Source organism: Myotis myotis, unplaced genomic scaffold (assembly GCF_014108235.1).
Source record: "Myotis myotis isolate mMyoMyo1 unplaced genomic scaffold, mMyoMyo1.p scaffold_m19_p_10, whole genome shotgun sequence".
Taxonomy (NCBI): Eukaryota; Metazoa; Chordata; class Mammalia; order Chiroptera; family Vespertilionidae; genus Myotis; species Myotis myotis.
In genome coordinates, this window is record NW_023416314.1 from 66501782 (window position 1) to 66522895 (window position 21114).

General features: G+C 55.3%; 2 protein-coding genes across 4 annotated transcripts; both read left to right on the forward strand.

Annotated features, from left to right (window-relative positions):
* Nucleotides 1–1286: 1286 nt before the first annotated feature.
* On the forward strand, nucleotides 1287–14049 carry RAPSN (receptor associated protein of the synapse). 2 transcript variants are annotated; one of them, XM_036325920.1, is made up of 8 exons: nucleotides 1287–1650; nucleotides 2126–2464; nucleotides 10701–10859; nucleotides 11364–11462; nucleotides 11537–11659; nucleotides 12144–12197; nucleotides 13158–13357; nucleotides 13767–14049. In XM_036325920.1, the coding sequence occupies exons 1-8, from the start codon at nucleotides 1459–1461 to the stop codon at nucleotides 13837–13839; spliced, it is 1239 nt and encodes a 412-aa protein (XP_036181813.1). In that variant the 5' UTR covers nucleotides 1287–1458; the 3' UTR covers nucleotides 13840–14049. The 2 variants fall into 2 exon arrangements, with proteins under 2 accessions (XP_036181813.1, XP_036181814.1); XM_036325921.1 differs by lacking the exon at nucleotides 11537–11659.
* Nucleotides 14050–15155: 1106 nt separating this feature from the next.
* On the forward strand, nucleotides 15156–21084 carry PSMC3 (proteasome 26S subunit, ATPase 3). 2 transcript variants are annotated; one of them, XM_036325922.1, is made up of 13 exons: nucleotides 15156–15233; nucleotides 15327–15404; nucleotides 15649–15732; nucleotides 16234–16359; nucleotides 17039–17143; nucleotides 17257–17319; nucleotides 17581–17718; nucleotides 18139–18282; nucleotides 18396–18544; nucleotides 19444–19540; nucleotides 19760–19905; nucleotides 20646–20727; nucleotides 20899–21084. In XM_036325922.1, exons 2-13 carry the CDS (start codon nucleotides 15378–15380, stop codon nucleotides 21007–21009), a joined length of 1272 nt encoding a protein of 423 aa, XP_036181815.1. In that variant the 5' UTR covers nucleotides 15156–15233; nucleotides 15327–15377; the 3' UTR covers nucleotides 21010–21084. The 2 variants fall into 2 exon arrangements, with proteins under 2 accessions (XP_036181815.1, XP_036181817.1); XM_036325924.1 differs by lacking the exon at nucleotides 15156–15233 and having other exon boundaries at nucleotides 15310–15404.
* Nucleotides 21085–21114: the final 30 nt, after the last annotated feature.

The window sequence follows — 21114 nt, forward strand, 5'->3', positions numbered from 1 at the left end:
GGGGCTTCTCTTTGGGGTGATGAAAATGTTCTGGAATTAGCGACGATCAACGCACAGAATTGTGAATATCCTGAAAACCACGGTCTTAACTCTGAAGGGGGGAACTTGGCCTTGGTGGGAGAAGAAGCCTGGTTTGCAGAGAGGGAGGATAAAATGGGGTGCTGGCGGTTGGCGGGGGCCCCGTTACCAAGGGCCTCTCTCAACCCCAGGGGCCCCTGCGCGCCAAGTGTCTGCTCCCTGCATAGACTCTGTCCTCCCCAACGTCTGGCATGAAAGGTCCTGACCAGGGACCCTTTCACATGGGGACTGGGATTGGAACTGGGAAACTTTCTGAACCTCCCAGAGTCACCCCAGCTGGTTTGGCTCAGTGGCTAGAGTGTCGGACTGTGGACTGAAGGGTCCAAAACTGGGTTGCATGCAGGAGGCAGCCAATCAATGATTCTCTCTCATCATTGACGTTTCTCTCTCTCCCCCTCTCCCTTCCTCTCTGAATCAATAAAAAAAAAGTACAATAAAAAAGTAAACCTCCCAGGGTCAGCTCTGTCCCTGGAGGGCAGTTTGCCGTGGAGCAGACAGGGCTTGGGGTGGCCTCTTGCTTGTCGACACCTGGAGCGTTTCCTGTGTGCCAGGTGCTGTGCTAAGTCCCGGTCAGCTAGTCCGCCATGTAGTTCCTAGTGGCGTGGGTACCATCTCTCTTGCCCAGATCACACCGCCCACACAGCTCACAGTGGCGTCAGACTTCGACCCTGGCAGCCTGGCTCCAGAGCCCATGCTGTCACCCACGGCTCTGCTGCCTGTGCGTTAGGGTTGATCAGCCTCTGGTTACCCTCATTTTACAGGTGAGGTACTGCGGCCCAGAGAGGACAGTGACTTCGCTGGGGTTACGATGTTGGGACTGGTGTGGGCAGGTTCATGTGGGTATGTGAGCTTGGTGCCCGGGAGACCACAGGAACGAATCCTGGGGGAGGCTGTGCCCTGCCCCTGCCGCCCACACCTGTGTGCCCAGTCTCAGTCCTGCTGCCCTCCAGTTCTCTCCCCAGGCCTGGAGGGGGCTCCGTGGCAAGCCTGCAGGAGGGCCTGGCCTGCCAGGAGGGTCAGGGCCAGTGTCAGAGGTGCCGGAGAGACACCCAGGGGCTGCCCCGGGGGCAGGGTGCCTGTATCCCTGGGAAGCCACCTCCCCGCTCGGGGGCGGGTGCCACAGAGGCCGCGTGACCTTGCGGCTGACATTCCTAATGGCCACGTGGCTCCAACTGGCAGGGACAGCTGCAGACAAGGGGCCGGACCAGCTTTGTTCCCAGAGCGGCACCCGTTCTCCATCAGGCCCTGCTCCACTCCTGCCTGGAGCTGCTTCCCTTCCCGGGGCTCAGAGGGCGGCTGGTACGGGGGGGTCCCCCGCCATGAGTGCCTAGAGGCAGGGAGCCACCGAGGTCCGCCCGGGTGGGGCACGGGGCTCTGGGGATGGGGCAGGACCAGACGAAGCAGCAGATCGAGAAGGGGCTCCAGCTGTACCAGTCCAACCAGACAGAGAAGGCGCTGCAGGTGTGGACGAAGTTGCTGGAAAAGAGCTCGGACCTCGTGGGGCGCTTCCGCGTCCTGGGCTGCCTGGTCACGGCCCACTCGGAGATGGGCCGCTACAAGGAGATGCTGAAGGTGGGCGCGCCCGGCCCTGGCGAGGGAGGGTGGGTCCAGAGCTGAAGGCCCCGAGCTTCCCGGCCCCCCTCCCGCTCCTCAGGCCCCCCTGTGCCCCACAAGCTAGCTGCCAGAGGACTGGGGCTCTGAGCCCACATCGGAGGCCTGGGTCTTAGATGCTGCGTCTTGGCTTGGGGTTCGGGCCTGTGGCTTTGAACTGCAGGGGCTAGGACTCTCGAGCCAGGAGTCCAGGTTCCAGCCTTCCTGGTGGGGTTTGAGCCTGAGTCTGGGGGCGCGGGCTCCAGGTTTGAGGCTGGGGCTGGGTGGGTGGTGGGGCTGGAGAGCTAGGCTGGGGCAGGAAAGGCGGGGCCCTGGGGCTGCGCTTGGGAGGTGGAGGCTCAGGGCTGAGGCTCCGGTCCGCTCTGGCTCCAGAGCTTCGGGCTGTGAGGCTTGGCGGGCGGAGGCTGACGGCCAGTGCCCACCCGCCCTGTGGCAGTTCGCCGTGGTGCAGATCGACACCGCGCGGTCGCTGGAGGATGCCAACTTCCTCCTGGAGAGCTACCTGAACCTGGCGCGCAGCAACGAGAAGCTGTGCGAGTTTCACAAGACCATCTCCTACTGCAAGACCTGCCTCGGCCTGCCTGGCACCAGGGCGGGCGCCCAGCTGGGAGGCCAGGTCAGCCTGAGCATGGGCAACGCCTTCCTGGGCCTCAGCCTCTTCCAGAAGGCCCTGGAGAGCTTCGAGAAGGCCCTGCGCTACGCCCACAACAACGACGACACCATGCTCGAGTGCCGCGTCTGCTGCAGCCTGGGCAGCTTCTACGCCCAGGTCAAGGTGGGCCGGGCCGGGGGAGGGCCGCGGCGGGCTCAGGCTCCCCTGCGTTACCTCGTTCAGTCCTCCCGTTTAGGTAGGGACGAGGTGGACGAGAGTCCGAGAGGGGTGACCCTTACCCAGGAAGGTAAAGACTGGGTCAGGAAGGGCAGAGCCGGAAATCAACCCTTGATCTGTCTGATTCTCTGGGGGAACGGGAGGCTCCTGGGTGAGGAGGGCTGTGAAACGGCCCTGCCACGCACTTCCTGTGTGAGCCTGGACACGGCCTTCTCCTCTCTGAACCTTGCTAGGTATCTACACTAATAAAAGAGAAAAATGGTAATTGGCGTACGGCGATACCGTTTTCATTGGCTAATCAGGGCTATATGCAAATTAACTGCCAACTAAGGTTGGCAGTTAACTGCCAACAAGATGGCGGCTAATTTGCATATGTAGGCACAATGCAGGGAGGCAAAAGGGAAAGCAGGAAGAAGCCCCCTGCCACTGACAGTGATTGGAAACCCAGGGGGGAGCTAAGAGCTGGGGGGCAGGGCAAAGGTGGCCCTGGGGCCGCCTTTGCCCTGCCCCCCAGCCATGATCGGAGAATCAGGCGCCTTTGCCGCCCTGGCCAGTGATAGCAGGAAGTAGGGGTGGAGCCAGCGATGGGAGCTGGGCACGGTCGAAGCTGGCAGTCCCGGGAGCTAGGGGTCCCTTGCCTGGGCCTAAAGCGAAGCCCACGATCGCGGCGCCCCCCGCTGCCACTGCAGGTCCCCGCTGCCCGGGCCGGACACCTAGGCCAGAGGCGTTAGGCCTGGGCAGGGGCGGAGCCTGCAACCGCGGGAGCTGGGGGTCCCCTGCCCAGGCCTGACACCTCTGCCGGAGGCCTCAGGCCTGGTCAGGGGCCGATCCGGTGATTGGTGATCAGAGGGTGATGAGGGTCAACTCCTCTGGCCGAGGCATCAGGCCTGGGTGGGGGGCGGAGCCGGGGATTGGGGGGATATGATGGTCCCCTTGCCCAGGCCTGAAGCCTGGGTCAGAGGCGTCAGGCTTGGGCGGGGGGTGGAGCAAGCAATCAGAGGGAGATGGGGGTCCCCTGCCCAGGCACGATTCCTGGGCCAGAGGCCTCAGGCCTGGGCAAGGGGCCGATCAGGCGATCGGAGGGTGATGGGGGTCCCCTGCCCAGGCATGATTCCTGGGCCAGAGGCCTCAGGCCTGGGCGGGGGCCAGAGCCAGTGATCAGGGGGAGATGGGGGTCCCCTGTCCAAGCCTGACACCTCTGGCAGAGGCGTCAGGCCTGGGCAAGGGGCCGATCAGGCGATCGGAGGGTGATGGGGGTCAACACCTGAGGGCTCCCAGTATGTGAGAGGGGGCAGGCTGGGCTGAGGGACACTCTCCCCCCCCCCCCACACCCAGTGCACGAATTTCGTGCACCGGGCCCCTAGTCTATAATAATAAAAGCATAATATGCTAATTAGGCCGGACATCCTTCCGTCCTTCCGGGCAAAGCCAGGGCTGTGAGGGAAGCCTGGGTCCCGGGTGCCTGCCAGCGGCCACAGGGGATCCCAGGTGCCAGAGCGGGGAAGGAGGCCTACTCTTGCACGATTTTCATGCATCGGGCCTCTAGTATCTATATAATGAGGGAGAGTAAGGATTCATTCATCATATATTTATTGAGCATTTACTGTATCCCAGGCACTGTTGGCCCGGGGTGCAGCAGTGCCAGCAATAGCCAAGTCCCTGGCCTCCTGAAGCTTGCCCTCTAGTTGGGGGGAGAAAGAGGATGAACACAGGGAGCAAGTAAACTACATAGCATGCTAGAAAGTGCTTCCGAGGAAGAAGGAAAGCAGAGAAAGGGGTCAGAGATGCTGCAACGTCAAACAATTGGACGTTGCAAGACTCATAGACGTGGTGCCCATGACTTGAAGGAGATGAGAGTGCGAGCCATGCAGAAACCTGGGAACAAGTGGGAAAGATGGCACAGCTAAGGCAAAGCTCTGCCCCAGAAGCGGGGGAGCAGACCTGGCATGTCCCAGGCAGGATGGAGGCCGGGAAGGGGAGAAGGAGAGAGGAGGTGGGGTCAGAGGGTCAGGGGAGGGAGAAGGCAGACTGTGAATGAACTGATGGGACCAGTGACCGCAGGCTTCTGGTCCTGAGCAGTTGTTCTTTCTCTGGCAGCCAGGCTGCACTTGGCAGATGTCAGTGCCTGGCGCATAGTAGATGCTCAGTAAATCTCAGGGTCAGGGAGTGTGCAGAGCATTCAGAGCTGAGTCATGAGGAAACGAGTCGTCCAGGATGACACTGAGGATTTTGTTTTCAGCAGCTAGATGGACAGGGAAGCCATCCAGTGAGATGCAATAGGATTGGAGAGGAATAGGGGTGTTCTCAAGCCTTTCTTTATTATGAAGAAAATTAACCATACAGGAAAGTCAAGAGAATAATGTAATGAATTTCCATATATCCACTTAGATTTAACAATTCTTAATATTTGGCCTTACTTGATTTACATATTTTTTCTATTTTCATTTAAAATTTTTATTTGAAAAAATATTTTTCAGTTGACTTCAGAGAGGAAGGGAGAAGGAGAGAGAGATAGAAACATCAATGATGAGAATCACTGATTGGTTGCTTCCTACTGGGGATCGAGCACGCAACCCAGGCATGTACCTTGACCGGGAATCGAACCATGACCTCCTGCTTCATAGGTCGATGCTCAACCACTGAGCCATGCCGGCTGGGCTAAAAATTTTCAGTTAGAGTTGACATTTAATATTATATCAGTTTCAGGTGTGCAGCATTTACATACCTTACGAAGGGCTCCCCCTGAAAAGTCTAGTACCCACCTGGCACCATCTATAGTTATTACAGTATTATTGACTATATTCCCTGTGCTGTGATTTACATTCCTGTGACTATTTTGTAACTGCTAATTTGTACTTTTAATCCCTGAAGTGTCGTGATATAAAATGATAGACATCACGATATTTTTACCCCAAAGTAGTTTAGTATGCATCTTTGGGGTAGAGGGGTTAGGACATTTTCTTATATAAGGACCCTTTCATACATAATCACGAAGCTATTACCACACACACCATAATGAGCTACTTTATTTATCTTAAATTTCTGTGCTTATCCTGGAAAGACGCCTGTGCCCTCGGTGCCTTTGAACTGGAACAGAAACAGGAGCCACACGTGGCAGTGGTTAGTGTGTCTCTTAAGTCTCTTTTGGTAGAAAATTCCTACCCTTCCATTATTTCCCATCATTTATTGAAGAAGCCAGATTAACTGCCTGGTAGAATGTTCCATCTCATTGTCTCATTGCTTCCTCAAGGAGTCGTGTAATTGTTCCCTTATCTCTTTTTCTCCCCGTGAACTGCAATTTGAATAAGGACGCGGAGAGAGGTAGGTGGCCCACTTTTGGTAAGAACGTTACATGAGCAATGCTGTTGTCAACGTCAGAAACGTTCAAACCCATAGAGAGTTTTTGTGAGTTTACTTGAGCCAAACTGTTGACAATTGCCGGGAAGCAAACTGTCAAGGGACTGAGAGAATGCTCTGGAGAATGGCAGTTTTGCACCTTATTTTATATATCCCGGCCAAAAGAGGAGACATATGTAGGTTCCAAGAAATCCATTGGTGATAGGTTAGGGAGGCGGGAGAAAGCAGAGGGGAAACCTCTGGGAGTGGGTAAAAAGTAAAATTACAGACTTCTTTTACTAGATGGGTATAGAATGGTTAACAGTCAACCACGGACTCAGTAACCATGAGGGGGTTTGCGGTCTCCCTAGAGCGGTGCCTGTGCTGCGAGGGGTCCGGAAAAAGGAAAATTACTTTGACATTCCCAAGGTCTGTTATCGTAGATGCAAAAGGACAATAGACAGGCCCAGCTGAGGTAAAGATTAACCTTTGTCAGGAAAGATGCTGGCCCGGGGCGTGACGACCCACTGTGAACGGTGTGTAGTTTAAAAGCTTTCATTTCGGGCCGTCCTCTGTGGCTAGTTTAGGTCTCAGCGTGTAAGGGCTCCCAGGCCTCCCCGAGCGTGTCAGGCTCAGGACGTGGCCCCTTTCGTCCACACCGTGTTCTTCATATCACAGCAGATCGGTGGTAGAGGGAGTGGCCGCCTGATCCCTCCGTTTTAGGGCTTGTGTTTTTCCTTTCATGGTGCCTGGGAGCATTCAGCTCTGCAGTGACATTTACTGTAATGGTTTTAGCGCCCGTTGCTGTTTGTTGCCTGGATCAACTCATTCATTTTTACTCTAATAAAATGGCCATTTCCAAGTACTCGTATTCCTGCTACAATTATGAGCTGAGAACTTTCTAAAGGGAAGACCTTTCCCTCATGGTTTGGGACTAGGCGGTTACTTCGAAATACAGTTCCTGAAGGAAAGGCCGAATAAGCACTTTTTCCTTCTTTAGTTACCACTTTTCAGAGTAAGGAGTGGAGGTGATGGCTGCCTTGCGTGGTCACACTGACAGGTTTGTTGCTTCCTCTTCTCGGGGTATCGTTATGAAAGCGTGGGTTTTCTTCATATCCAGAGCTCTTCGGTCGATCGCTATGATTGTTCTTTTTGATGTTCATATTACCTCAACTCTCGTCCGTGGAATTCCCTTCAGTAAGCGCCTGTGTCCTTGGACGAGATTAATTTAGTCTTGGAAAGCGTTTTGCTTTCTGGCACAGGAAACTGTCCCAGGCTCCTTTTCTATATTCCTTGTCCCAGACCTGGAATCAGCCATTTCTTTGGGTTCTTTTTAGTAGAAAATGGTATTTAAAGGCAAAATGTGGGCTCTCAGGGTGCTGGCTGCTGGGTTGTCATTGCTTCTAAACCTTTTCAGTTGCCAGGGTGTTTTCTAGTGATGCTTCCAGTTCAAGTCTAATGTTTCTGGATTTTCCCTAACTTATTTTATTTTTTAAAAAATATATTTTATTGATTTTTTACAGAGAGGAGGGGAGAAGGATAAAGAGTTAGAAACATCGACGAGAGAGAAACATCTATCAGCTGCCCCCTGCACGCCCCCTACTGGGGATGTGCCCGCAACCAAGGTACATGCCCTTGACCGGAATCGAACCTGGGATCCTTGAGTCTGCAGGCTCTATCCGCTGAGCCAAACCGGTTAGGGCACCCCTAACTTATTTTAAACTCAATTCTCTTTTCTCTTAGACTAAAAATCTTGGTTTCTAACAACACAATTAAGTGTTTACTTTATCCTACAAAATACATAAAATAGTTTCAACAGACAATACCAATATTATTTAAAAAAAAAAAAAAAGCTGAAGGAAATTTAAGATTTCTTTCCTTTTTTTGTCTTTATAATACATCCCACTATGGATGAACTGTCCAAGTATATGTTGTAAGTTCATTTGAAAATTTTTTTTCTGTGTAGTTATACTAATGTAGTATAATGCGATAAAATGTATTATAGTGCAACCATATTATATTGCATTATGTTAAATATAGCATTTTATATATATATGTAACATTAACGTATTTATTATAATAATCTTTATATAAAAGCCTAAGTGACTGTCTGACTGTTCAACCATCCAACTGGAGCTATGATGCACACTGACCACCAGGATAGAGGCCTGGTGCACAGATTTGTACACTGGTGGGGTCCCTTGGCCTGGCCTCGGGGGATCGGGCCAAAACCGGATCTTTGACATCCCGTGAGGGGTCCCAGATTACAAGAGGGCAGTTCTCGGGTGTGCACCCTGGAATCAGGGTCCCTCCTCTCTGGTTCTAGGTGTGTCATCCAAGAATCGCAGCTGCCAAGTCACCGCAGCTCAGCAACTCCTGCGTTGAGCATCTGCCATCTGGTGGTCGTTGCGTGTCATAGCTACTGGTCGGATGGTCAAACGGTCAGATGGTCACTTCGGCTTTTATATATATAGACTAGAGGCCTGGTGCACATATACATGCCCTGGTGGGGTCCCTCGGCCTGGCCTGCGGGGATCAGTGGATCTCTGCGCCGTCACAGCCTGGCCTTACCTGCCAGCTCATCGGCTCCAGCCTGCTGTCTGCTTCGATCCCACGCAGCACAAAGCAGTGCCCAAAGCGGCAGGTGGCCAGGGAGGAGCCCGTGCCTGGGCCGGACGCTGTGCCGGACTCCGTGCTGTCCCACTCCGCTCATCCCAGCCCCGCTGCGCCTGCCGCCACCGCCGCTCGGTAGGCTCACTGCCGCTCCACTGTGCTGCGGTCTCTACGCACCTGTCCTAGGGTGACCGGTGCACTCATGACCACGCAGCTGCCACTTGTCATAGCAGCCTCGCTCCTCGCGTAGCGTGAGAAGCAGCTGCGGGCTTATGCCCAGTGAGTCCCAATGCCAGGACTGGGAACCATGAGCCCAGCGCCTGTTGGTCAGCTGAGCAGGGCTCCCTCTGTGGGAGCGCACTGACCACCATGGGGTAGCTCCTGCATTGAGTGCCTGCCCCCTGGCGGTCAGTACGCATCATAGCTACCAGTTGACTGGTTGACTGGTTGCTTAGGCTTTTATCTATAGACTAGAGGCCCGGTGCACAAATTTGTGCACAGGTGGGGTCCCTCTGCCTGGCTCATGACCAGGGCCATGTCGCCCAGTCATGATCAGGGCCAATTGGGGCCAGCCAGCCAGGGGGAGGGACTGCAGGAGATTGGCTATGGGAGCACACTGACCACCAGGGGGAAGCTCCTGCATTGAGCATCTGCCCCCTGGTGGTCAGTGTGCATCATAGCGACCAGTCAACTGGTTGTAACAGTTGCTTAGGCTTTTATATATATAGAATAGATAATAATTATAGTTATCATAATTAATTACAATATAATAATATGATATGCATTTAGGGTGACTTATTTCTATTTTCTGTTTTTAGGGTTTTTGGTTTTTTTCCTCACCTGAGTAGTATATTTTTCCATTGATTATTAGAGAAAGTGGAAGAGAGAGGGAAAGGCAGGGAGAAATATCAATGTGAGAGAAACACACCGATTGGTTGCCTCCTGCACACACCCCGCCCAGGGTTCAGGCTTGGGAGGAGCCTGCAACCGAGGTACGTGCCCTTGAATGGAATCGAACCCGGGATCCACAGAGCCAAACTGGCTAGGGCTGTCTTTAGGGTGTCGTGTTTTGTTTTTTTTTTTAATTAAAACTTTATGAAACTAGAACATTTACATGACTTCAAATTGAAAGTACATGTTAGGAACAGGTTTCTGTTGGGGTTATTGAGAGTTCTGTTGGTCATATTAACTCAGAGATGCCGGTTAGCTCTTCGGTGAAAGGGCAAATAGGTTTCTATGAGGATGAACAGAGAAACGGGGCTGTAGCTGAAGGAGACATGGGTCAAAAGAAGATTGTTGGACTTTTATTTTTTTCTTTTAAATGAGGCGAGAAAGGCTGATGGGACTTGTTCCCGAGCCCGAGGAGGGGCTCACATCGGCAGGAGGGAAGCGGAGGGCCCGTCGGTGGGGTTGATGGATAAGCCGGTGAACGGAGCTCCTCTCTGATTTTCTTCTGTTTTCCAAACCGAGTGAGGCGAGGTTGTCGGCTCGTACTGGGCGGGTAGAAAGGGGCTTGGAGGTTTGAGGAGAAAGGAAGGATGAGAGAATGATTCCATTGCCTCAGTCCCGATGTTTCATTCCTCAGTGAGTCAGTCACGGACCTTCAGGGAGCAGCTGCTGCTGGGTCCAGGAGGCAGCCTGCTGGGTGGGGGTGGGGAGGACACCAGAGCCCCTCCCCCCCTTCTGTGTGTCTCTGAGGCTGAGGGCCCCCAGGGGCTGGGTGAGAAGAGAAGCCAGCTGTATTTTCTTGCCTTCTCATTCATTCATTCATTCATTCATTCATTCATTCAACAAATATATATACTTAAAATATTTTTATTGATTTCAGAGAGGAATGGAGAGGGAGAGAGACATAGAAATACCAGTGATGAGAGAGAATCATTGATTGGCTGCCTCCCGCACGCCCCCCACTGGGGATTGAGCCTGCAACCCAGGCATGTGTCCTTGATCGGAATCGAACCTGGGACCCTTCAGTCCACAGTCCGATGCTCTATCCACTGAACCAAACTGGTTAGGGCCAAATCCCTGTGTTCATGGAACCCACACCTTCCCACTGGCTGTTGCCCCTGCCTGGACCGCTCTTTCCCTGGATTCCAGAAAGGTTGAATGAACACCCCACGGGGCCTGTGGGCCCCTGGCGGCCAGAGAAGCCAGGGCCTACAGCCTTCAACTTAGGGGCAGCTCCTGACACTCGGCGTGCCCCCTCACTCCACCCCGCCCTGTGTCCCTGCAGGACTACGAGAAAGCTCTGTTCTTCCCGTGCAAGGCCGCAGAGCTCGTCAATGACTATGGCAAAGGCTGGAGCCTCAAGTACCGGGCCATGAGCCAGTACCACATGGCTGTGGCGTACCGCCTGCTGGGCCACCTGGGCAGTGCCATGGAGTGTTGTGAGGTGGGGCAGCAGGGGAGCGGGCAGGGGGTGGTGTGGCCCAGGGTCTGGGGCCCAGAGCAGGTGGGTCTCCTCCTTCCAGATCAGCCCACAGAAGCCCCATGTCTTGCTCCTGCTCCAGCCTTTCCATAGCTGAGCCCTGAGGCTGCATGCTTCTCCCGTCCCCACCTCACTCCTTCCGGTCCATTCTCAGGGTGGGGGGCTTCCCTGTGCCCCCCCCCATCCTCTAGGGGACACTTTAAGTTGGAAGAGAGCCATCTCTGAAGTTCCACCGACCTGAGTTCAAATCCCAGCTTTGCCTTTTCCTAGCCAGGTGGCCTAATGGAGTCACTTCTGCTCTCTGAGCCTCAGTTTCCACTTTGCTGGGTGCTGCGAGGCCCCACTGTCTCAGTGTGTGGGGCCCGAGAACCGTGATTGGTGTGTAGGGCTCTGAGGATGTTGGTGATCCCTGGGTGCCCCAGTGGTGGGGGCAGACAATCAGCCCTGAGCGACCGGCCTCCCTCACAGGAGTCGATGAAGATTGCCCTGCAGCACGGGGACCGGCCACTGCAGGCCCTCTGCCTGCTCTGCTTTGCTGACATCCACCGGAGCCGCGGGGACCTGGAGGTGAGGTCACCAGGATGTGGGGCAGGGGGTGCAGGCCTGGCACAGCCTGACCCCACCCCCACCTGGCTGTGCAGACAGCCTTCCCCAGGTACGACTCCGCCATGAGCATCATGACCGAGATCGGCAACCGCCTGGGGCAGGTGCAGGTGCTGCTGGGTGTGGCCAAATGCTGGGTGGCCCGGAAGGCGCTGGACAAGGTGAGGGTAGGCCCGGCCCGATGGTCCCCAGCTCTCCCAGGGCTCCCAGCCAACAATCTGTGGGTCTGGTCCTCTGCAGGACTTTCACACATGTTGTCTACCGTCAGCTTTCCCCTGATCTAGGCACCCAGGCCGTTTTCCAGGCTCAGAGAAGGCCCACGTGTTGCCCAGTCACACAGCTAAGCTAGTAAAGGGCCAGAGCTGGGGTGTGAACTCAGGATACTTTGACTGCTTTCCGTGCCTGCACAACACCCCACCAGACAGAAATGTTTCCCCCTTCTGCATCTGAGTAAACTGAAGCAGGAGGCAGCACCCACAGAGCTCTTGCAGCGTCACCCCAGTCTCCTCCGGCTACCTTCACACACAGGGCGGCTGCCCAGCCATGGCACCCTCCCCATGCCCACCTCTCCCTACCCGCTTTCTTGCCTGTGAGCCAAGGCCTCAGTCAGACAGCTCTGTGCTCAGAGCGGTGCTTGCCTTCCAGGCCCTGGATGCCATCGAGAGAGCCCAGGACCTGGCCGAGGAGGTGGGCAACAAGGTCAGACCTGATTCCGTCTCGGGGGCTGGAGCCAAGGGCCCAGGTGGGATTGTGGGTGGGAGGAGAGGGCCCCCGAGCCCGCTCATAACCCGAGCCCTTCCTGGTCTCCAGGAGTTGCCCCAGCCATCCCCAGACCCCGGCTGTCTCTCTTTCACCCAGAGAGCGCTGCAAAGGGCTGGGCGAGAATTCTGCAGTTCAGAGGGTAGCAGAATTCCTCAGAACTTTCTTGATGGTCATCAAAACTCCTAATATGGCCCCCACTCGCTGAGAGATGGGCATCCCAGGGCTCTTGTAGGTTTGGCTTCCAGTCCTCGCTGTCTCTCTGCAAAGGTGGGTATAGTGAGCCTCATTTTACAGATAGAAAGGCGAGGCTCACAGGGGTGCTCAAGATCCCACTACCTGGCAACTGGTCTGTCTACACTGCCCAGATATATGGCCTCTCTAAATTCAATATTTGTATCCCAATCTCTAAACAGTGAAAACAGGCTCAGCGTTTCTCACAGTCTTCTAAAAGATGTGCATTTCTCCGAAGGTGGGTCATAGTCCCAAAATGCTTGGTTATAGCCACTTGGGTGTACCCGAGTATCTTGGTCTGATCAGAAATGCTAGCAAGTTGCTGTGTGTATTTAACCAATGAGAACAGGAAAACAATTATGGAGTCGATGCAACAGGTTCGGTCAATTAAGCCCTTCAGAAAAATGGGGTCCCAGCTGGTTCTAGGGGTGAAGACCACTGACCTCACCACCCCCTAATTCTGCATGAGGGGAAACCAAGGCCCAGAGAGGGCAGGACGTTTTTTCTAGGTCCATCAGCCAGGCAGGAACGTGCCCAGGACTGGACCCTGTACGGCCTGACTTCAGGACAGCTTCTTGGGCTGGGCAAGGGGAGGCGGAACAGCTGCTCACCAACACTGACCTGGTCTCGTCCCCTCCGCCCGCACTCCTGTCCCCGCGGGCCCAGCTGAGCCAGCTGAAGCTGCACTGCCTGAGCGAGAGCATCTACCGCAGCAAGGGGCTGCAGCGGGAGCTGCGCGCCCACGTCGTGCGCTTCCACGAGTGCGTGGAGGAGACGGAGCTCTACTGCGGCCTGTGCGGGGAGTCCATAGGCGAGAGGAACAGCCGGCTGCAGGCCCTGCCCTGCTCCCACATCTTCCACCTCCGGTGAGGGCTCCCGCTGGCCGGGAAAGGGGGCACGCGGGCCTCTTTGGGGTGCTCTAGGATCTAATCACAATAGTAATACTAACAGCAGACATTTACATAGTGCTTTCTGCGTCCCAGGTGTTCCTAAAAGCTTCCCATGTATTAACCCATTGGATCCTCCCATTCTTACAATCATTCTCCCCAAAGAGAATCCCGAGAGGCCTCTGAAAGGTCATGGCGTTCAGACACCTGCAGGTGACCCCTTCCAGGCCAGGGCAATGGGCAAGCAGGGCTGCAGGCAGGGAACTGAGGGCCATCCTCTTCCCTGACACCTCCCAAGCCCCTGCAGAGGAGAGGGTAGGAGAGAGAGGCCCTGGCCCAGGATGGAAGGACGGTCTCAGTGAGTGCACAGAGCCCTTTGCCTCCCAAGGTGCCTGCAGAACAATGGGACCCGGAGCTGCCCCAACTGCCGCCGCTCTTCCATGAAGCCTGGCTTTGTGTGACATTGTCAGCACTCGTCACCTCACCTGCTCGGCTCCTCCACCCTGACTGGCCATGTTTTGGACACCTGTTTACTCCCGGAGCAAGCACCAGGCCTCCTCGGGCCTCCACCAGGGTCTGAGGCCTGCCGACGGCTGCTCCTCAAGGCCCCACTGTCATCGCCCACCTCTTTGTACTTTGTTCTTTATAGAAAAATAAACCGTTTGTACGTGGTCCCAGCGATTCTGACTTCCCTGCCCATGTGAGCGTCCTCAGACACAAGCGTCCCTCCACACATGTGTGTGAGTGCCCCCAGCTGCCCCTCCAGGTTCTTGGGATGCCGGTGAGCCGGAGACAAAGATCTCTGCGGGAGGAGCTGCTGGCATGCAGGGGTGGGTGGGAGGATGCAATAGACAGTAATGATAATAATCAAGCAACATAGAAAGTCTGTTAGGGCCCAGCTGGCATGGCGTAGTGGTTGAGCATCAACCTATGAACAAGGAGGTCACAGTTCAATTCCCAATCAGGGCACATGCCTGGGTTTCGGGCTGGATCCCCAGTGTAAGTGTGCAGGAGGCAGATGATCAATGATTCTCTCTCATCATTGATGTTTCTCTCTCTCCTTCTCCCTCCCTCTCTGAAATCAATCAATACACACACACACACACATAAAGAGAGTCTATTAGAAAGATCTTATGGACTGAATTGTGTTCCCCAAAGTGCATATGTTGAAGCCCTAACGCAGAACAGAGGACACAGGTGCAACAGATGAGTCTCATTTGATCCAAAGAGACCTGTCTTACTCAGTGAGATGAAAAGAAACAATTACAGACGTGATGTTTACTTTTTTAATTGTAGAGGCTCATTGCCAACTGAGCTCTTCCCACAGGGGCAGTGCTGTGGCTCCTGCTCTGAAGTTAGTAGCAGCAGTGATCATTCTTTAAAACTGGTTAAGGAATCTCTCTTGGTGGCCAGCTTCTACTTTAATAAATAATTATAAAAATGCTGCCTGAGGTGTTATCCCCCCCCTTTTTTTTTTTCGCCCTTTGCACACGGCTGGCGTATGTTGTTTATAGTTTGGGAGGAGGGGCCGTTGTGCAAATCCCCTAATTCCTAACTGGGCCATACTCTGAGGTTGAATCACTCCTTCCAAAGCGCCCTTTCAGATATGGGCCAAAATAAGACTACATTTCCCAAGGGGCTTTGCGGCCATCGTCCTTTCTCCCGCCCCTTCCGGTTATACATCCAGGCCCCGCCCGCTGCACGCGTCGGCCAATAGCACAGTACAAACAGGACGAGGGCGGGAACTTCTCAGGAGACAGGGGGTGGGTCCTGTGGCCCGGCGTGGTCTTTTGAACCCGAGAAGCAGATTCCCGGCTGGAGATAAATCGGCTAGAGTCAGGAGCTGAAGAAAGAGGTCTGCTACTAGTCCACGACTGGTGTTAAGAAAGATAGTACTAATTTTCTGCCACGGCTCCTGCCCAGTCCGATCTTTGATCTTTTCCTCCAGGAAACGAATCTGCTGCCGGAACTCGAGGGTTCAGTGACTCGGCAGGAGAAGATGGCGACCGTGTGGGACGAGGCTGAGGTCCGCTGTGGGGCAGCTGGGGGTCCTAGAGCCGGGCCCGCGGGGAGACCACCTTGGCGGGAGGGAAGGAGATGCTCGGGGGTCGAGGTCTGGCCCGGTCTCAGGGTCGGGGCCGCTGGGGATGTGGGCAAGGATCCTGATTCCTTCGTTCTAGTCCTATGGACGGGGAAACTGAGGCCGAGTGGGCTTGGAGAAAGCGGGCACGTGCCTTTAATTAAAAAAAAAATTTTTTTTTTTTTAACAGCAAGATGGAATCGGGGAAGAGGTGCTCAAGATGTCCACAGAAGAGATTATCCAGCGCACACGGCTGCTGGACAGTGAAATCAAGGTGGGCGTCCAGGGCAGGCCCGGGGTCCCCGCTGCCTCCCTGGGGGGTGGGGGGAGCATGGGGACCCTGTTTCCTCCTTGGGCCACAAAAAGAGAAAAGAAAACTAAGCCTTAAGAGGGACCAGAGAGGGACAGGATGTTGGGAGCCCAGGCCTGGAGGTAGGAATCGGACGGCCATTCCCAGCGAGGTCTTTCCGTATTCCTCTCGAAAATCCTTCTTTCAGGAAATCGTCATTTTACAGAGAGGAAACTGAGGCCCAGAAGGTTTTTACTGTGAACCACCCAGCCCTTAATGAAAGGCGGAACCTAAAACTTCTCTTTGACCCGAAGCCCTATGCTTTCCCCTCCTTCACCAGGAGGTCGGCCGTGGGGCTGGGCACTCAGGAGCCTAAGAGCCGCGGGAGCCGGAGCGGGAGGGTCCCCGGCCATGACTTCACTCCTTGCAGGGCCTTGCGATAAACAGCCAAGGCCCAGCATTTGCTTCCACTTGTCTTCATCCCAGATTATGAAGAGCGAAGTGTTACGCGTGACCCACGAACTCCAGGCCATGAAGGACAAGATCAAAGAGAATAGTGAGAAGATCAAAGTGAACAAGACCCTGCCCTACCTTGTCTCCAACGTCATCGAGGTGTGTGTGTATGTGGAGGGGAAGAGAGGGGTTAGCGCGGCCTGGAGACGCCTGTGATGGGCCACTGGGGAAAGGGGGGATGAAGTTTTGAGGCCCAGATTGCATGTTGGGGTCCCCTTCTGAGGGTCCCCTTCCTAGTGTGCATGTCTAGGTGCATGTCTAGGGCTGGAAAAGGCCTCAGAAGCCTCCCATGTCTAACGTTCTACTGGTCACTTTTCCTTGGGGGTAGGTGAGCTTTGTCTGTGCAGAGAAGCATCATCTAAACCAGTGGTTCTCCACCTTCCTAATGCCGCGGCCCTTTAATACAGCTCCTCATGTTGTGGTGACCCCCAATTTCATTGTTACACATTGAACATAATTAAAGCATAGTGATTAACCACAAAAACAATATGTAATTACATACGTGTTTTCCGATGGTCTTAGGCGACCCCTGTGAAAGGGTTGTTCGACCCCCAAAGGGGTCGCGACCCACAGGCTGAGAACCGCTGATCTAAACAAGAGGTCTTATCAATCCCATGGTTATTCCACTTGCACTTGCTGAGCTCAGGGCCAGTGAGGAGCGAGGTAGGGATGGTCAGCCCTGCTGGCGTTGGGCCTGCCTCAGCCCAGGAAGCACCCGGCTCTGGGGAGTTCAGTGGGCTGAGCCCGGCCTCGTCATCTAAGCTCTTCCCCTTCCCAGCTTTTGGACGTTGATCCCAATGACCAAGAGGAGGATGGTGCCAACATTGACCTGGACTCCCAGAGGAAGGGCAAGTGTGCCGTGATCAAAACCTCCACACGACAGGTGAGGCTGGCTCACCAGAAGAGAACGGAGGAGGGTGAGGGGTGGGTGTGGGAAAGGACTAGGGAGCCTTCCTGAGGGCAGTCACTGAGGCCGCTTCTGGGTTTTTCTGACAGACATACTTCCTGCCTGTGATTGGGTTGGTGGATGCTGAAAAACTGAAGCCTGGAGACCTGGTGGTGAGTGGTGTCCCTGAGCCCAGGCAGAGCTTTTCCAGTGAATCTCCCACTGAGCAGCTGAGCCCTGCCCCAGGCCCAGACCACTGCTGGCCCGGAGTCTCCCAGCAGAGCAGCCCGAAGAGTCAGACCCTGTCTGTCCGCTCTGTGAATCTTGTGTTGGCCAGTTCTGTGTCATTCTTTTCACTCTTCAGATACCTGTCACCCAGCCAATTAATTAGGCCTTGAGCTGGGACAAATCTGAAGGCTGTGCTGTGTCTCCAGGGTGTGAACAAAGACTCCTATTTGATCCTGGAGACTCTACCCACAGAGTACGACTCACGGGTGAAGGCCATGGAGGTGGACGAGAGGCCCACAGAACAATACAGTGACATCGGGGGCTTGGACAAGCAGATTCAGGAGGTGAGGGAGGTGTGGCAGCTACTAGCAGCTCGCCAGCCTTTTGTGTGTCTCTGCCTCATTGACCAGGGCACTTCCCCTAATGTGCCTCCTATCCTCATAGCATCCAGGGAGGCAAGAAGGATGCTGTGTGACTGTTCGGGGGGCTGAGATCCAGAGAGAGTGAATGATTTGCTTAGGGTCATGGGAGGTTAAGGCCTGGAACTCAGGCTCAGTGTTTCCACCATGCTCTGCTGTTGCTGCAGAGACCATAGTCAGCCTTGATGGGAGCGAGGTTCTGCGCTCTCTTGATAGGGGGGAAGGGGAGGGCAGTGTCCCTGAACTGGAACAGGAGGGTTACAGATTGGGGTCGAAAGCATTAAAGGTTGGGCTGTAGGAGCCCTCAGGGCTTCCCTCTCCTCACCCAGGACTTCTTCCTGGCAGCTGGTGGAGGCCATTGTCCTGCCAATGAACCACAAGGAGAAGTTTGAGAACTTGGGGATCCAACCTCCAAAGGGGGTGCTGATGTACGGGCCCCCAGGTACGGGGAAGACGCTGCTGGCCCGGGCCTGTGCTGCACAGACCAAGGTGAGTGCTTTGGGAGGATGGAGAGAGATGGGCAGGCTGAGCACGAGGGCCCTAGGGGACCTGTCATGGTGCTTTTGGCCTGATGGCGTCAACCCCATTCCCACCCCACCCAGGCCACCTTCCTGAAGCTGGCTGGCCCTCAGCTGGTGCAGATGTTCATCGGGGATGGTGCCAAGCTGGTCCGGGATGCCTTTGCCCTTGCCAAGGAGAAAGCTCCATCCATCATCTTTATTGATGAGCTGGATGCCATCGGCACCAAGCGGTAAGGGCGTGCTGGGTCCCACCAAGGAGATTGTTCTAAATTCCTACTATCCCACCATGTCCCTTTCCCGGGGTGATGGCAGCTTTACTTTTGTGTTCTGCTTCCTAAATTCTTTTCTAACGAGCTTCCCTGCTTCCTACCTGTTCCCCTGACCATCCATTTTCATAGCTGGCTGCGTGTTCCCTACAAAAACCTTGTCACGTCACTCATGCACCCACGGCCCAAACGGATTCACACAAACGGATTCTACTTAAAACCCTTCCTGGGCCTCCCCCATTGCTGCTTGGGCTAAGTGCCTGGGCTTTCCATGACCTGCAAGGCCCCCTCAGTGGTTGTCCCTGCTCCCCTCCGGCCTCATGCTGGTTCTGCCCCTGCCTCCCCCTCTGAACTTCCCAGAGCCCCCCGGGCTTGCAGGCCCACTCTGGCTCTGCAGCGAGATTGTGCACCTGCTGTTTCCTCTCTGGAACATGCTCCTCCTTTTCCCTCTTCTTCAGTGATTGGTTGCCCAGCTGATGTGTTTTCAGCCTTTAGATCTCAGCTGAGGGACACTTCCTCAGGGATCCTGCCTCGGTTCCCCTTACGCTCCAGTCTGGGCTGGGTCCCGTCTTTCTAAGCTTAGCGCAGTTTGCAGTGGCGTGTTCATCGGGCGCTGGCCCAGGCAGTGGGTGGTTTTATCCTCAGCTCCCCACCTGGTCCCAGAGCCTCCCCAGTCTCTGAATGCTGCAGTCCACAGTTACACACCTTTCTGTGCTAGCCCCTGGCTGGGGGCCTCAAGTTGAGTGAGACATTTCCCTCCCTGGATGGGTTGGGTTCAGCTTCTGGTGGGTGGAGAGGAGGGAGGGGAGGGCTCTGCCCAAGCAGTGGCCTCACCAGTGTCTTGGGCCTCCTACGGGCCTCAGCTTTGACAGCGAGAAGGCCGGGGACCGGGAGGTGCAGAGGACGATGCTGGAGCTTCTCAACCAGCTGGACGGGTTTCAGCCCAACACCCAGGTCAAGGTGTGTATTGTCGAAGGTGAAAAACATGGGGCTTAGAGGCCAGGGTACCTTCCCGGTTACCTCGCTATGGCAGCCACAGTAGGAATTGGGGTCTGTCTTGAACATCCCCTGCCCTTTCACCTGGACCCTGGGCTGTCTTTCTGCCTGTTGTGGCCATGACTGCTGCCAGTCTGAACCCCTTTCTCCTCAGTTCAAGTTGCTGCTTCTTTCCTTGTTCAGGTAATTGCAGCCACCAACAGGGTGGACATCCTGGACCCTGCCCTGCTCCGCTCCGGCCGCCTGGACCGAAAGATTGAGTTCCCGATGCCCAACGAGGAGGCCCGGGCCAGAATCATGCAGATCCACTCCCGGAAGATGAACGTCAGGTGAGCACAGACAGCAGGAGCAGGCGCTTCGTGCTGGCCTCCCAGGCCTCCGCCCACCCCTTCCTTTCCCAGCCCGTTCAGCGCAGCACCTTTCTGTCATCTTCTAACCTCACTTCTCCCCGCGTGCCTGAGGTAGTCCTGCAGGGGCCAAGACTCCCAACTGTGCAGCTCTGCTCCTTAGACTCCTCCTCCCCCACGATAGGAAGGCCTGCAGGCCAGAGGGCCTCCGTTTCCCGGCCTCGCTGACCTCAGCACATGGGCACAGTCCAACACGGTCCAGGGGGACCCAGCCAGGGGCCCGGTGGACCTAGGTTTGGATCTCTGTGACCTTCAGCAGGGGACATAACCTCTCTAAGCCTCAGCTTTCTTACCTGGGACTTGGGGGTAATGGCACCAACCTTATGGGGTTGTGGCAGCATCAAGCACAGTGCTCGGCAAGTGAGATTTTTAAGTGGTAGCAGCATGCTGACACGGCCTGTGCTACTCGGGAGGGCAGATGGCCATCCTTATCTCCACACCCTCCTGCTCCCCCGCCTCAGCCTGAGTAGGTCCCTGGGGTCTCCGGTACAGATTTCTAGAAGGCTGGAGCTCGAGACAGAGAAACTGCCTTGTCTAGCCTGCTTCCCCCAGCTTGTGCCTTGAAGAGAACGAGGCTCAGTGTGAGCTGACGGGGTGGGGCCGCGTGGGAGCACATCTGTCCCCAGAGGTGACTGAACCCCGTGGCATCTGTCCTCCCACAGTCCTGATGTGAACTACGAGGAGCTAGCCCGCTGCACAGATGACTTCAACGGGGCCCAGTGCAAGGCTGTGTGTGTGGAGGCGGTGAGTGGTGGGTGAGGTGGGTGGTGGGTGCTTCCTGCCCCCCTCCCTGGACAGGGCAGCGTGACTTGGCCTGTGGACTGCTGAGGGGAAGAGGCTGAGAAGGCTTTGGCCCCCGGGAGCCAGGCCTCAGGTGCGGGGAGGCACCCTGAAGCTTGTGTGTCCTGGGTGCAGGGCATGATCGCACTCCGCAGGGGTGCCACGGAGCTCACCCACGAGGACTACATGGAGGGCATCCTGGAGGTGCAGGCCAAGAAGAAAGCCAACTTGCAGTACTATGCCTAGGGTGCCGCCCACCACACCATCCCCTGCTCTCCTGCTGGTTAACATTCATAATAAAAGATGGTTTCAGGTCTCTGACACCTGTCTATCTCGCTTCTTAGTGGAAGG

Bases quoted from the DNA above. Each gene is read 5' to 3' on its own strand.
- RAPSN (XM_036325920.1), top strand. From the start codon at position 1,459: ATGGGGCAGGACCAGACGAAGCAGCAGATCGAGAAGGGGCTCCAGCTG. The intron at 2,465-10,700 runs GTGGGCCGGGCC...GTGTCCCTGCAG, and splicing joins GCTTCTACGCCCAGGTCAAG to GACTACGAGAAAGCTCTGTT. The intron at 11,463-11,536 runs GTGAGGTCACCA...CTGGCTGTGCAG, and splicing joins GGAGCCGCGGGGACCTGGAG to ACAGCCTTCCCCAGGTACGA.
- PSMC3 (XM_036325922.1), top strand. From the start codon at position 15,378: ATGGCGACCGTGTGGGACGAGGCTGAG. The intron at 16,360-17,038 runs GTGTGTGTGTAT...TCCCCTTCCCAG, and splicing joins TTGTCTCCAACGTCATCGAG to CTTTTGGACGTTGATCCCAA. The intron at 20,728-20,898 runs GTGAGTGGTGGG...TCCTGGGTGCAG, and splicing joins AGGCTGTGTGTGTGGAGGCG to GGCATGATCGCACTCCGCAG.